This window comes from Euleptes europaea, chromosome 16 (assembly GCF_029931775.1).
Source record: "Euleptes europaea isolate rEulEur1 chromosome 16, rEulEur1.hap1, whole genome shotgun sequence".
In the NCBI taxonomy this organism is placed as follows: Eukaryota; Metazoa; Chordata; class Lepidosauria; order Squamata; family Sphaerodactylidae; genus Euleptes; species Euleptes europaea.
This window is the reverse complement of record NC_079327.1, coordinates 21,879,916-21,896,616: the sequence shown is the minus strand read 5'-3', so window position 1 is coordinate 21,896,616 and position 16,701 is coordinate 21,879,916. Positions and strand designations below refer to the sequence as shown.

Below are 16,701 nucleotides of genomic sequence, written 5' to 3'. Positions count from 1 at the left end.
GCATTCTGTCTCATTTTCCTTTCTCTTTTGATTGGATTTCTTAAAGCATTCAGGCATGGGATAAAGGACTGATAGAAATGATTAATTTTATTTAACACACATTCTGATTGTACCAGAACTCTCAAGTGGAATACTTCTTAAAATTTGTTTTAATTATGCAACTTAATGAAGCACTTCTAGTAATTTAATTTTAATGGGTAACCTCCGAAGATGCCACAGGGCAAAAAAAAAAAATCAACAAAGACCTGCTTTTTCATTTATTCCAAGAGTTTACCATGATGCACTGAGAGATTATTATTTTGCATTCTGCAGCCTTCACTGCAGAGTAATCCTATTGATTTCAACGAGTCTAAGAGCACCTTAATTTGTGTTGGATTGTAACGAATGACAAAAGGATATTGCAAGTTATTTCATATTTAACACAGATTCTAAAATATATACTTATAATGTTTTATCACAATTTTGCTATGTGGCAAGATACGATTAAGGCTTGTGGAGCGAAACCTTTATTTACTTAACTTAATTTATACCCCATCTTTCTCCCCATCAGGGATTCAAAGAGGCTTGCATCATTTTCCTCCCCTCCATTTTATCCTCACAACAACCCTGTGGGGTAAGCTAGGCTGACAGTGTGTGATGACTGTTCCAAAGTCTCCCAGCGAGCTTCCATGGCAGAGCTAGAATTGCAACTTTGGTCTCTGAAATCCTAGTCTGACACTTGTACATTGGCTATTGACTCACTCCATTATTAAACCTTTCTTCCTTTGCATTATCCTGTACTTATGTGTACATCCAGAATTTTTGGAAGACGGGCCATTGCAAAAGTAAGTTCTGGTTCCAGTGGGACGTAACCATATGCTGAGTTGAAATAGACTTTTAACTATTTTTAAAAAACTTTCAATTATCTTCTTTGAAGCAGAGATTACTTTATTTTCAGTTTTGGAGTAGCCACTTGAAATTAGGTCGTTTATTCCCCATCCCTGCCTCTCCCTCTTTTGATAGTAAGGAAGACAGGCCACTTAGATACACCCCAAAGCAGTTTCACATTAATCTGGAAATGCATTCATTTCATACCATGGTCATGGTAGCAGTTAAGTTTCATTAGTTACCAAGTTCATGTACCAAGTACATGCAGCCAAAACTGCAGGTAAAGTGCCATGCGCCCATTACAAAATATAGTAATCTGATGATTAATTAAAACTAGGTTCTTGATACTCAGCACTAAACCAAAGTGAGATCTGGCACATGAAAACTTATACCACAATAATTTTACACAAGACTCTCTGGGCTGAATTTTTCAAAGAGTGGGTAGAATTCATTTTTTTTTTGAATTAAAAACATTAGGAGATTAATTCTGTTTAAGAAAAACAAATGAGTCTTGAGTCACCAAAAAAACTATCCCACCATCAGAGGCACGAGACAGATCCTCGGCGGGTACACACATACATATATAGAATAGAGAAACAAGCTGTAAACAGAGTCAAAAAGACATGCAACAAGAACAGGGTGTGACATCGTTGTGTAACATTCAAGTGTAATCAAGATAAATGCAATCTTCCTTGCATGTCAGGACCTTTTGATCCAGATGTTTTTCATTTTTTCCCCTCCAGTCCAAGTGTGTGTAAAGATAGTAGTAGATGGGATATATTGTACCAGTCACGAAAACAACTAAATCAAGCCACTCACAGAGGGTTTCTAAACAGGAATGTAGACAAATATAACTTCGTAAATTAACCAAGACAAAAAGAAGCTGTGCACACACTCACCCTACCCGATGAAGCCTGAGTATGCTCCAGGAGGAACACACAGGGACGGATCAATGGGGGCAAGGGGGACAGGTGCCCTGGGCAGTGGGCAGAGAGGGGGCAGTGGCAGGAGGTGGGGGAAGCTCAACTGCCTGGAAGAGATGGCTTGTTTTGCAGCATGCACGCCCAATCCCCCAATTAGGCTGCTGCTGGGAGGAGGGGGAGGCTCAATCCCCCAGAAGAGATGGCTAGTTCTGCAGCGCGTGCACCCCGTTCCTCTGATTAGGCTGCTGCTAGGAGGTGGGGGAGGCTCAATTGCCCGGAAGAGGTGGCTTGTTCTGCAGCACATGTGCCCCATTCCTCCAATTAAGCTCCTGCTAGGAGATGGGGAGGAAAGGAGAGAGAGACCCTGGGCCTCAGAGGGGAGTCGCAGCCCTTGATAAGGCAGCTCCATCTGTTAGTCAGGCAAGACTATGGTGAGCGAAGAGGAGGGGGAGCTAAAGGTTCCTGAGGAGATGTTAAAAGATGTCAAGTTCTATGCAGTGGGAGTCATAGACTTCCAGGTAAATTTCCTTGGTCTTGCTCATCTCCCTCATTCCCCCTCACCTGCAGGACTTGTCTTCCCACCCACCCCTTTCAAGGACCACATGTTGACAGTGGCCATGGTAGGCTTTGGGCACATGAGACATCTGGGAGGGGGGTGGCTTAGGGCACCTTCTAAACATTCGTGTGGGAGAAGAGTTTGGGGGGGGGCTGGCTATCGTTAATATTTTAGAATGCCTGATGCACCCCTCTTTCCCGCCCCCTACCTTGTGCTCTGCTGAGGCACTGCAAGGTTTGGAGCAGCCTGGAGTCGAATGGAGTGGAGGGGAAGAGGACGGGCTCTTCTCTTGCCCATCCACACTTTACTTTTTTTGAAAGACAAAACACCTTTAATGGGGAAAAGTAAGCCAGCAGGGCAACTGTGAACTGGAAGCTCATACTTTCACAGTGTATTTCCGGGGTGGGGGGGGGAGAGGCGCTCTTTCCACTGTTTTTTTTTTTGGCACTGCAGTGTGTGTATGTATGTGTGTGTATGTATGTGTGTATGTAGTGTATATATAAATACAATATATTAATATATTCTATATTGTGTTGAGTGTTGGAGGCCGCCTTGAGCCTGACTAAATTGGGAAAGGGCGGGATATAAATTAATTACACAAATAAATAAAAGTAAAAGTGTAATTATTCATTAATAGTTCATAGAGGTCAACATCATTTATTCTATCATTTAAAAGAGTTGTTGATTATATATGTATATATAAAGAAAAATACGTATATAATATATGGAAGGCGTCATTTTGTTCTTTTGCCCCCCTTCAAAAAAAAAAGTACATTCAGCCCTGGGAACAGAATGTATCAGATTAGGGCTGCTCCCAAATTTTGTAGATCCACCGTTTTGACTAAAAAATAATAATTCTGGTTTCAATTTAGCTTCTCCCCTGTGTCTTTCCGTTTTCCCACCATTTTCTGTTTCCTCATATTGAACTGTCTCCATTCAATGTATGCAATTTTATTTTTCTGTTTGGTGTCTATATGGTGTATGCAGGACACCGAGGGCATAAAAAAAACCCCAATGTGAATGAAAGAAATCAATTCGGGAGTGCCGGACAGTAAAATAATGTTATCAGCAACATGCAAAAAAGAGAAATAAAAAGGGCATATTTTTATGCCCCTGACTGAGAGTCAGTTAAAGGGGGGGGGGGGAAGAGAGGGGAAATTAGCTTGGATCTGTCCCTGAGAGCTTAAAGACTTTTGGGGATGGGGAGATTTCCAAATTGTTTCCCTTTCCTGTCATTCCTCATGGGTTTCCAGCTTGTTGTAACAATTTTACAAGGTTCATTTTGTTTCTGTTCATCGAAGGGCATGGTGCACAGCTCTGAAACCTCACCCACTGAGATTTGCCAGGCACCGTCGACACTGAAGGCATACCTAGGAACATGTTTGTTTTTAATAAGGGCTGAGAATCCCAGGAAACTGAATTCATTAGGCAGTCCTATGGAATGACTGAAAACACCCAGCCTGTCTTTATTAAGGAACCAACTGGGATACAAATTGAAGGATGATCAAAACCTTTACTGGACTGATATTATCAATTTTACCCCAAATATACTTTTGCATTTCCCCAGTTTAAGATATAGCTCAAGTGAACAGAATTAAATCATCCAAGCTACGTGCACTGTCTTGGCTCTAAACTCTTTCAGATATCTAAACTCTTTCAGATATTGTTTATTTTAGAATGCTCAGGATCTTCTTTCCCTGCGCTCAATTCTACCCCGAATGTAATGAATTTAACACAATGCGAATTGCAGGTAGGTAAGGTGCTAGCATGTGACCGGTTGTGCAAGCACGTGTATGGGGGCGCACATTCAAACCAAATGCTGGAATAGACACCTGAATGAAAGTGAGACAGTGAGGATGGATTGCATCTCGTTCGGGTGTCTGTAGTTCCTAAACCTGCTTGCGTACACAGATCTCCTTAGCTGAGTTAGGCAAATAACAGTGCAATCTTAAGCAGAGTTTATACCCTTTGAATGCCACTTCAGTGGACTTAGAAGGGTGTAACTTTGTCTAGGGTTGTGCTGCAAGCTCTTTGCTTTACTGTCCTCCACTGAAAAGGACTGAAAATTCAATCAACTGTGGGGTTTTTTAATTGCTCTCAACTGTGAGAGTCCAGGCTGGTATAGTAATAAAAACCATTCAAACTGAAAATAGAATGTGCATAATGTATATATTTTTACAAGCTGCAAAGCTAAGCAGAATTTCTTGAGAGTAAATCCTATTGAATTAGCCCTGCATACTATAAGGCTGGGCTGTATTTGTGTGTGTGTGTGTAAAGTGCCGTCAAGTCACAGTCGACTTATATTATTCTAATATTTTTAATTATGCGCTGCTCTGAGCATCATTTTCACTGAAGAAAGTAATATGCATTTTAAAGTTTCCTTAAAATAATATTACTTTTGAATGTATCCACTGCTGTATCATTTATAGCTTAAGCTAATTAATACACTATGTAATAACTGGATTATGCTTTTAAATAGTAAAAAGACATGCTTAAGGATAGATTTTTTCACACCTTAAAGCACACCGTTTCACCAAACCAATATATCTTTTGTTGTGCTTGCCAATATTGGTGCGGGTTTGTCGTGTGAGCAGAGATAATAATGGAGTATGTAACATTTAAAACTAGGCACTAACAATACAATACTGACATAAGATACCTTGTAGTATAAATGTCATGCTGCTGTGTCAATATCCAGTTATCCCTTCTATTCCTTTAAATGTTGTATTATAACTCTGCTTTCTCACCATTAAAACAATCAAAAACATTTTGTTAATGAGTTCAACCTGAAATTTGAAGCTGTTACCAGAAAACGACATAATGACCATTTCATTTTCAGGAGTGCGTGATACTGCTGAAATCAAATCATTTATGATTTGTTCGGAATACAGTTTAATTCCCTTAACAAAGGCTTCCCCCCGTCTTCCAAACTATGATAAATTGTGTGAGATGACTGATGCATGTTAATATAAACTCTTTTTGACTGAGAGCATCGAACTTTGTTCACTAATTAACAACAAACTGTGATCCCAGACCAGCAATTGATCTGTGACCAAACTAGTTACTCTAATCCTGTGTGTTTAGTTCTTTCCAGGCCTTCAATTTTGATTAATAATGTACACACACGCAAATAGCACATAATAGTATGAACCTAGAATTGCATTTAGCGTCGCTGAAACAAAAGCTTACATTTAAAAGGAAAAGTGGAGGGGAAAGAGATGGCAACAGCAGCATATGTTGTAATTTGGTATTTGTCTTCCTGTAAGGAATTTATAGCACTATAACATTAGAAGATACAAGACTCGAAGTGAAGTTCTAAGCAGAGTTAAACCCTCTGCTGAACTTAACAGGCTTACAAGGGAGCAACTCTGGATAGGGCTGTGTGATAGGAATCTTAAAAGACAATTTATTTTCTTGATTTATTCAGTTGGTTGGTTTTATGATTAAAATATGTCTATTCTGCTTTTTCATCCACACATTTCCAAAATGTTAGGGTTGTTATGGTACACGCCACATAAAGCTGTTGTCATGAGAGGCAACTGTTTTGAAAACTAAGCAGTCAAGCTTGGCCAGGGATTTCATCGGTCAGATTTTTATTTTACTTTTGCAAATTTGGATAAGAGAGTCTCAGGAAACATTGATCAGACAGCATCCCTTTTCACCTCATTTGGAGAAACCACACCTTTGCCAAAGTCAATGGCAAAGCTTTCACTCACTTTGATGAGGTCAAGATTTAACCCTACAGTGAATGGCCAGTGTCGTATTTAGAAACACTTGGAGTTAACAGTAGGTTATGAAGAACCTAAATATTTCCATTAATTAACCATTAGAGGAAGCAGGCAAGACCGATAGCTATAGATTCTCTGCTAACTACGCCTAATTACAAGTCATTTGTTCAAAAATAACCATCAAGCATACACATTAAGGGGAATTTAGAAAACAAGACGTCAATTCCCAAAGATGCCAGATGTGAATATGCTGATATGTAAACTATAGATCAGAGAGACTTTGTCATTTAAAAGTTGTATGGCCTGACAATGCAAATGCTGCAAACATAAATATTCTGCCTGGTGTAGCATTCCCCACATTGTCTTTTTGTGTATTCTTCATAACTCCCTGGAATATATTAGCTGCCATATGTACACTCCATTGGCACTGTATACAGGCAGATGGGCACTGAGATATGCTTGCTAACAGGTGTATGGAGAAAGGGTGGGGGAAGCTGTTAGTGCATTTTCTACTTGGATATCATTCACAATAAGCACTAAGCATATGTAAATAAAGGGATCAAAACAAAAGAGATTTATAGCGCACTCCCCAGCAAAGTTGTACCCTTCTAAGCCCATTGACTTCAACAGACCTAGAAGGGTGTAACAGTGCTTAAGATTGTACTGGCAGACTGATAGTTTAATTGGAGTAAATCTTAAACGAGTGTTCAAGTTGGCTTTCAATGTCGCACTATGCAGTAAGCTATGATTTAAGACAGAATGGCAGGTGATGAATATATCTCAGTATTCCCTAAAACACACACACACAAGTCCTGAGTAAATCTCTTGTTAAAACAGCGCAAACTTTCTTTCTGTAATGATCATATTGTGTCAGTGGGTCAGCTGGTAAACCCAGGAAATCTTCACAATATGTTTTCACATATCAATCAAGTGTTAATGGAATTTGCCAGGGACAGCAAGACGTACATCTGCATAACTCTAGTTTGTGTGTGTGTGTGTTCAACTGTGCTAAGATGTTTTTCTTTTCCTGGCAACTGAGTATTGTGTAAATTGCAGTGAAAGAATCACACATTCTCTGCTGCACTTCTGGATGCCCAAACTTTGGTGGCTCGATTACCATTTCGGATTTGGCTCACGACTCAAAGAAGCACAGTTAATTGCAACTTTTTCTCCCCCCCTCCTAAAAAAAGTGGCAAACTACATTCTAGCAAATAACCTTTAAGATAATTAGCCGACAATGCTGCAGCTAGCATAAAATTTTCCTTCAGGCGACCCCTAATTTAAGTGTTACTGGCACCAAGTAAAGACAGATTGTGCTCTTCCACCGCAATGTTTACATATCAGAAACCCACAGAGCAGGAAACATGAGATTCAATGATGCACTAAATTAGGAACAATCATATTCCAGCGCTAATTTGCTCTCTTTTTCTATCCAAAAAAACTCTAGTCCAACAAAGTTCTAATGCACAAAATACCATCTCCCCTTTCCAACGAACAGCAGTCCCATTCTCCAGAGAGTCACATACTGTGGGCAACTTTACCCCTAAGTATGGGCAAGTTAAATCCCTAAAACCAGTAATTTAAACAAATTAAAACTACGAAGCATGTGAATGATTTTCCATTTTCTCTTCACAAAATACTTTACCAAGATTAACACTGTTAGTTGAATTAACTAGATCCCTTGGTATATACAACAGACATTTATTTAAAGGATAAAGACAACATTTTTAAAAACAACAACACCCAATTGAAATGCCATTTCATTGAATGCCTGATAGGATTTTATATAAAAAAACACTTTCTCCAAAGAACACAATGTTCTGTATTCTGTATAAAGCCTATACATCATATTCTAGATGCTATATAAAAGATACTTTACCTTTTAGGATGTTAATACTACATTTCAAATTCTCCTTTCTGTTTGAAATGACGACTGTATTCTGCATATAACATGATGAAAAGGTTTACCTTTCCTATGTGCTGATGTTCATCAAAGGCAGAGATCAGTTCCTGTGCCCACTTAATTTTTTCAGGGCTTGGTGAGAACTCTTCCTGGACAATGGCAATTTGCTTAGGGTGAATCACCTGCTTACCTACAAAGAAGATTAATAACCCCAGAGTCAAGCGTTAACAAACAGATGCTCCACAAAATGTTCCAATCACTTGAGACTCCTAAATATTGCACAGGCTCTCATATTTGAGGGCTAAGTTTTATTCCTCCCTAACTTAATTTCTTTCATTTTTAAAACTGTGCAGTGAGCAGCTTAGACTCCTACACATAACACCTAAATCAAAACAAGTAACTACAAACGGAGAAACTTTAAAAAATATTTACTTGATTTTTTTAATTGATTATTTTATCATCTCCCAACTCACATTAAATAAAATTCAGTATAGCCACAGGTGCTGCACATAAACATATTTCAATACTTATTGATCAGCTATATTAAACATGCCATCATTGATATAACCAGACCAGAATTTAAAAAGGACCATAACTCCTGATCTAGAGAAAATATAAACTGTTTAAAGGAAGCAGTTTCATAATGGAAGGGGGCAGATTTTGTTACTAATTTTTTTTTATTAAAACAAAAAAATCTTATTCCAATGTCCTATAGAAGCATATAATTATTTTTTTTAAGTGTACTGTATGGATTTTTTCTACATGGATGTTTAAAACAAACTATAAGTTTGTTAATTATGCTCTACTGTGCCAGAATGATAGTTATTGGAATGGATAGCAACTTCATAAATTAAAGAAGTCTCCTTTCCCCCCATGACTCAACTCACCACAATATCAACTATTACTTCTTGAGAAACCAAAATCAAAACATTTCATTGAAGCTTTCTTATCAAGATGAAGATTGATCTAAGAAAAGTTCACATTTTTTAATTTATTTTTTAGTTTCACATGCAAGGCAGGCATTACAAGACACTCTTTAACCTATCACAACATGTTATGCTCAATATAAAAAAAACTGAACAGCAAGAAAAAAAAATCCAAACTGAGCATTGGACATCAAACCAGCAACGATTCATTGGTCAAGGTAGAGAAAAGAAGTCAATATAATCAGTTAAGACTTTTGTTACAATTTTGCTTGGCTCTTGGTGACCACAGAGAGGGTGGAAGGAAGGTCTTGTTTTAAAGAGGAAAGTTCATGTGTCCTCCTCAAACCTGTGAAAGCACTCCTGTTAATTTTAATGGGGTTTGCAGGAGTGAATTGTATTCAATTTTTGTATGGGTTTCACAGTTTGGCCTTTGAGATGGGGATATCATATGAGAGCAGAATTTGCTAGAATTGTATATGATTATTACAAGAAGAAAACATAGAAGATAATGCTTTTATTTTCACATGTTGCAAATATCTTTTTCCTTTTATTGGGCTTTCATTAACATAGATTCCTACATCTATTTGATGCACTCTTGAGAGATGGGGAGGCAAGGCTGGTGAAAGAGTACAATGAGCTAGTTCATGTGAAAATAAAATCTAAGGCAGGCAGCATCAAGCCCAACTTTTCTGAGTGAAAACAAAATGTTTCAGAAATTTCCACTTAAACATAAAGGTGCTGTTGTGCTGTGGATGAGTAGTTTTTTTCATATTATGGAGATCACATATCATTTTGGCAGTGTGTTCATTTTGAATTGGTCTGAATCCCCCAAAATGATTTGCAACAAATGAGGATGTATACAGTCATTTATTTCAAATCTGTCTATCCCACCTTTCCATAGTTCATGATGGCCCACACACAAAAAACATACAGTGCTAAAATCACAAACTCAAATAGACAGAAAATTACTGTGAATAAGAAAAAATAATAATGAAAAATAGATTCCCGTAATTTGTTCTGTAAGAAAATTTGCAATTAATTTTTTTGTTCTAATAGTTTATTTTTTGATTAAAAAACAAAACAAAATTGAAACCTATTGTGTAGAAACAAAAGAGACACTATTTCCCGTAGCAATGTTATACCACAAGAAGATGCATTATATTTTATTTTTAATTCTATGATCATTTGTATTAACTGGGGTATGCATATTAAAAATCCTTCAAATATTGTTTTGCTAAAAAATCAAACTGAAGAATTGTAGTGTACTTTAGTTTGTTCTACCAGATACCCTTTTAAAATTAAATGTTTTAAAGTGAAATTACAACACTAGCAGTTTATTTATTTTCACTATTTTATTTGTAACAATGAACTGATTTTGAGGTTCACTCTTGTATATGTTATTTAGTACAAAACCTATAGAAGTAATATTTAAAGAGAAAGGTTTGCATCGTGTGGAGGACATCTCAGTAGTGATCTTAAGTATGTGTTGTAAAGGCAGATATTTCACTGTGATGATAATCAGGATGAAATTTTTTAAATCACATTTATTGTAAGAGGGTCAGTCTTTTAACACTATGACAACAACAACAAATACACTATTAGATTTATGCCCCCTAGGTTGCCTTTTGTTACCCCTTACTTATCCAAACAACTGTATAATGGACTTTGACGTCTTTTGGAAACAAGGGAAATATTTTAAACCGAACTGTTGTTATTGACAAGTTACAGAGAGGCTGCAGAATTGGAAGGTATTAAAATTTATGACCATGAAATCCTTTTTGCACTACCACTTGATATATCGTGCTTTAAATCAATACCTGTCAAGTCTTTTATATAACTCTATGATGGTGTCATTTTGGTCTTCTACAAAAGACTGTAAAAAGAGAAGAAAAACCTCTGGCGTTTCATATTTATATCTTGCTTCTCAGCAGGTTGCACCAGCGTAGCTATAATGACGAAGTCAGCTATTAAAGGTTTACTGTTTTAATGGACACAAACATTATTACAGCTGATGGTCGTTTATATAGACAAAGTCCTGATGCAAAGCCCATGGGTTACACAGCACTGTAAAATGTAAGTTGCCATAAAAGTTTTTTTAAAAAGCCTGCATTCTTAAAATGATGACTGAAACCATCCAAGCCGTACATGTTAAAAGACTTAAAAGACAGGTTAAGGACCGGTGTGAGCAGTTGTCCGATTAGGTACTTTCACAAACACACAGGTTTTTGGGGGAATGGGTGGGGGTCCTCATTCTACACGGATACTGAAACACTGAGTTTCAGGGTCTTATTCAACACCGAGAGCCGGTGTGGTATAGTGGTTAAGAGCAGTGGCTTGGAGCGGTGGACTCTAATCTGGAGAACTGGGTTTGATTCCCCACTCCTCCACATGAGGACGTTAATCTGGTGAACCAGCTTGGTTTCCTCACTCCTACACCTGAAGCCTGCTGGGTGACATTGGGCTAGTCATAGCTCTTTAGAGCTCTCTCAGCCCCACCTACCTCACAGGTCTGTTGTGGGGAGGGGGAGGAGATTGTAAGCCAGTTTGATTCTCCCTTAAATGGTAGAGAAATTCAGCATATAAAAACCAACTCTTCTTCTTCTTCAACATCTGCCTTGAGTCCTTGTAAGAAAGGTGGACTATTGGACAAATTCTATCAATCATAAACCATGAAATAATTACTACAGCCCATTCTGCCACAATTATTTCCAATCAATTAAAATATTGGAAATAATTGTGGCAGAATAGGCTGTAGTAATTATTTGATGGTTTATGATTGATAGAATCTGCTATCTATTTGAATTTACAGGAATTTGGGGGATGCCTATAAAATTCAGATGCTGCAATTATTCTGTATTATGCTTATTCTAAACATTCTAGTCAGATTTTTCCACATTTGAGAATAATTCCTTTAAAACAGTGATTTGTGGACCAGAAATTAGAAGAAATCATACCGGAATTGAGCCTTTTTATGCATCTTTTTTCTACGTTTTTGTTTCTTGTAGCACTTTTCTGTACAAACACCTGTTCAGATCTCAGAATAGAAACAGGGGCACAGACTAGTACCCTGCTTCAGAGATGTAGGAGACACTTCTCCACAATAGGTTCTTTTGAGACTGATCTGGTAGCATATACATGGAAGAAATTTCATGGGCAGGGCCAACAAAATGGCTCCTTCCCATACTAATGTCATCCGCATAGTACTGAAGGGTGTAGAAAGAAGCCCAAGAAAGCAGTTGACAAACCACTATGGTCATATCTGAACAGGCTCTTTGAGTAACTTTCCACCTAAGAAGTGCACACAACTGTATGGACAAATGCATTACATTTTATGTTTTGTTTTGTTTTTGCATTTTGTACTTCCACCCTAACTCTGAAGAGAAAATTGTACAAGAAGATACACTATCTGTCACACATCATAACTTCCCCTTTGCATGACTTCGCCTTTGGAAATCACACCGGTGGACCAAACATTAGAAGTGAAAGTCAATTCATGCATCAGCTGGTCAGTGCTTTCAAATAACATCTGGACTTGCTGTTCCTTTTGCAAACTGTGAAACACGGTATACTCAGGGTTCCAGCCAAAGCCATAAGCCACACAAAACACGCCTCAGGTCAACATACAGGAACCCTGCAAGTCCTTAATATTAATGAATATTAATGAACACATTACTTTTCAGCTAATGTTGGAGTAATTTTGCATTAGTAACCACATTTAAGAGGAGTGCTATTACAAGAAAGTTCAGAGTTGTAGCAAGTTGTGAATTAAGCTTAGTTTGTCGCAGGAATCATCTATTAACTGTGTATTTGGAAAATATTTGGTCAACGTAAGGTTTTTTTTTGGGAGGGGGGTCCCACTGAAATGATACCCCTTTTTGTAGGAATGGCCAGTTTTAGCTGGGCCCTGATGACTTTCATGACAATTTGCACTTGAGTATATCTTGAAATCGGTTCTTTTTACATTTTATTTATTACAATAGGTAAGATGCTTGGAAGATAAGAAAGTTTAGTGAGACAGGTGATAACGCCTCACCTGGTATTAACATTGAATATCAACATGCAGAATTAGCCATGGCTAAACCCAGTGCTTTGTATAGACTCGGCACACATCATTTTCATAGGCATATTTTTTAGATTTGAACATTACCTGGGATAAAGTAAAGAGTGGGTGTAACAGTGCATATTAAACATATATGTCCTTTATAAATTTTATCATTTTTTATTATGAAAGGGAAGATTAGTAATCTCAAATGCTAGATATTATGGACCTCTTGAGGTCCAAAGGCTGGAGAATATTGGTCTTTAGGTTAACTGTACCTGTTAGCCAACACAACTATCCCACCTGACAGATGAAAGTTAATAAGGTTGGATCACAAAGTGTCCTTGCGAGAGTACTTCTCGTGTCCTGCAAAGGAGATGCGCACTTTCCATGGATTTCCCACTTCAGCTACAGCCTCCTGAGCTGTATCTCATGCAAAGTTCTCCTGATCATCAGGAGCATCTTTCCAATTGTCATGTAGGATTGTGGATAGAGGGTGGTGGGAAAAAATCTGTTCCTCAAGCAGAACTCTTCTCATAGTTTGTTGGATCAACTCATTGCCTTTACTCATTCAGTGGAGTGCCACCCAATAAAAGTATTGATAACACCTAAGGGGACAATCCACCAACAGCCCATTCCTGAGCTGTTGGCGGCCGGGGACGGCGGGGAGGAGGATATATAAATTCATTTCTTATTCAATGGCAGATCTTTTAAACTGGCTACTGTACAGTTACCAGTTTAATAATGTGGAGCTTGTGGTGGCTTTTATCAATTGATGACCCATTTGTGTGCACCAGAATCACCACACAGGTAGTACGTTTTGCCACGAGATCGCAAAATACTGGTAAAGAAAGGTTTGCAGTGAAATAATGAAATGCATCAGATCTGCACAGAGTCATGCAGCAGCTGTTATGTGAAACAATGGTTATTTCATGCAAATCCTAGTAATTTATGTTGAAAAGTGTTCATAACTTTTAGAAACATAAGCCACTGTAACTCTGCTAACTAAAAACAGCAAATGCCCTCAAAGTAGAAAATTGTAGTTTTTGTGCCTTTGAAATGTGCTATTCATAACACGGCTTAATGCAAATTTGTTACTTTAATGCACCTTAATCAAGACTATTAAAGAGTGGTAAAATGGTAGACCCATCCAAATAGTGTTTAAGAGGTTAAGTGGCAATTCATATCTACTTCAGTTACTGTGAGTACATTCATGGTTAATCATTTATTGATTCTTTTTATTCATCAATTAAAAATATGTATTAGTACAGAATTATGAGAATCCTCTAAACATTCACTGAAAGAGTGGGAGGAATCTGCCCTTTTAACTCTGTATGATCACAAGGCAAATAACGCTGCCAGCGTGGTGTAGTGGTTAAGAGCGGTGGTTTGGAGCAGTGGACTCTGATCTGGAAGACAGAGTTTGATTCCCCACTCCACCACATGAGTGGCGGCTAATCTGGTGAACTGGATTTGTTTCCCCTCTCCTACACACGAAGCCAGCTGGGTGACCTTGGGTCAGTCACACTCTCTCAGCCTCACCTACCTCACAGGGTGTCTGTTGTGGGGAGGGGAAGGTGATTGTAAGCCAGTTTGATTCTTCCTTAAGTGGTAGAGAAAGTCGGCATATAAAAACCAACTCTTCTTCTTCTTCTTCTAAATAAAGCTGTTAGAGTATCTAATCTTGACCTCGTGATCTTGAGATATAACAAGTGACTATAGCTGATCAAGTGGGCATTTTTCTGACATTGTGCCACAGTAAGTTTAATCAATAGTGGCATCCACCCAGAATCAAACCATCATGACATGGGGCACTTTAAATAATCCCGAATAAAGTAGTCTGGTTTAATGAACATCATCTTTAGCAAGTGCAGGTGGTGATAATGAAGGGCTTCTTCTGTTATCCTATTTAAGAATACAGAGAGACATCTACAAAATGTTTTTATGTGCACACATGGAGAGACAGTGCTGTTGGTCTGGAGCCCCTGTTAATGTAGGTGATGTTTGGGGAGTATAGGAGACTGTTGTCCCTTGAACATATGGTATTTTGGATCCTGGCCATCAACCTTATCAGGGATATAATGAACCTTTGGGGAGGGAAGGCAGCATGGTATAGCCTGATCTCTTAAGACCCTGGAAGTTAAGCAAGGTCAGTACTTGGATGGGAGGCCACCAAGGAAGGCAATGGCAAATCAACTCCTCTTCCAACTTCCTTTGAAAGTCCCTTGCTGGGGTCACCACAGGTCAGTTGTCACTTGATGGTATTTACCTATGTACATAATGAACCTTTGAACGCTGTTTGTGCATAGGAAATAGATAATTTTAGTAGTAATTTTAACTTTAAAGTTTTACAGGCAAATAAACAGATCCTTTTTCTGAAAAGTGCTCCAAATAATTGGAAGACAATAACAGCATCCTTTGTTTTATTGCGATTATGATGGTCAAATAAATTGGTGTTTTCCTAGCAGCGTTTCTCCAGAAACCTACAGGTTTTGTAACTATCTTTTTTCAGACTTCTTTCCCTTAAAAAAAAAAAAAAACACTTCTCACTAGATTAAGAGCTTCAAAGAGTATTTTTTTCAAAACTTGCATATCTGTACAAACGCCTTATATCTAACTTGAATGAGACGTATCATTGAAATGTTGCCACTGTTGTTCTTTAAAGAATGCTGTAATCTGTGTGTGTGAGCCAAGTAGCTGATTTTTATCACAAAGCTGCAATCTTTGTTATGTACCACATCTCATAGGGGTGCCCGCATGATGTAGCGCACCAATCATGGGCAAACCGTCTAGGGATCGGCTGCAAGGAGCCTGCTGGTCGGCCTGTCTTGGCAGTACCCGTAGGTGTCATCAGGTGAACAGGCAATTACTGGGAAATGAGCCAGGCTATGGGAAAGCAACTCAAAGAAAAAGACTGACACGGAAATAACTATCACAGCTTCATTAGCATATTGGGCCCTCCCAATGAAAACAACTGTGATTTGTCCATTTATTTAAACAAAAAGTATGTTACTAATTTTAAAATGTGTAGAAAGTTTTCTTGAAATTTTTGCAAGACTCTTGAAATACTGGATGATCAAATAAAACAAGTACTCTTATGGATAAATGTACATCCATGGATTCACTGAATGGGCACAAAACAGTATGGAGATTTTCAGCCAAATATTATATACCTCTAAAAATATAGGAGCAAGAGGACACACATATTGCAACCATAGCTTATATCTTTAATTTCACTAATAATAAAAAAGTAACACACTTGGGTGTGACTTGTTCAAAGAACTTTAAAGGCCCAATTTTGCACTTGGAATCTTTTGCCTGCCGTTTTACAGGCAAAAGTAATTGTGAGACATTTTATAGCATTTGGACTTTTCTGCTACTTCACCAGGTAGCTTAAGCAGGTGAGAGAGGGTGTTATAGAGCACATATGTTTTATGATTAAGGAGACGAGACAATATCTTTCAAACATTATTCAAAATCCATACCAGTAAAACCCATTAAAGCGCCCTCTCTTGACTGCTTCCGGAGCCCTTCTTCATCATGAAAGTCAATATACACAAGGTCTATGGCCTGCAACTCAAAAGCTTTTGCTGTGACAATAATGTTTTGCCTGGCATAAAGAATATCAAGGGTGTCTTTACTACTCGTTGAACCTGAGGAGAAAGAATAAGACAAAATAATGGTACAAGTTCAACTTAGCTTTAAAAATCTTTGCAATATAAATGTATCCAGCGTTAGCTTTGTTTTCCCAAAATGGAA

General features: G+C 38.0%; 1 protein-coding gene across 1 annotated transcript in view; it reads right to left on the bottom strand.

Moving 5' to 3' along the window:
- CLYBL (citramalyl-CoA lyase) overlaps positions 1-16,701 on the bottom strand; it is an 87,939-nt gene that overhangs the window by 9,518 nt on the left and 61,720 nt on the right. Inside the window, exons 5-6 of the mRNA XM_056862140.1 lie at positions 16,428-16,595; positions 8,043-8,167 (exon numbers count right to left, since the gene is read on the bottom strand). Of these exons, the coding sequence (XP_056718118.1) occupies positions 8,043-8,167; positions 16,428-16,595 (293 nt within the window). The remainder of the gene's footprint in view (positions 1-8,042; positions 8,168-16,427; positions 16,596-16,701) is intronic.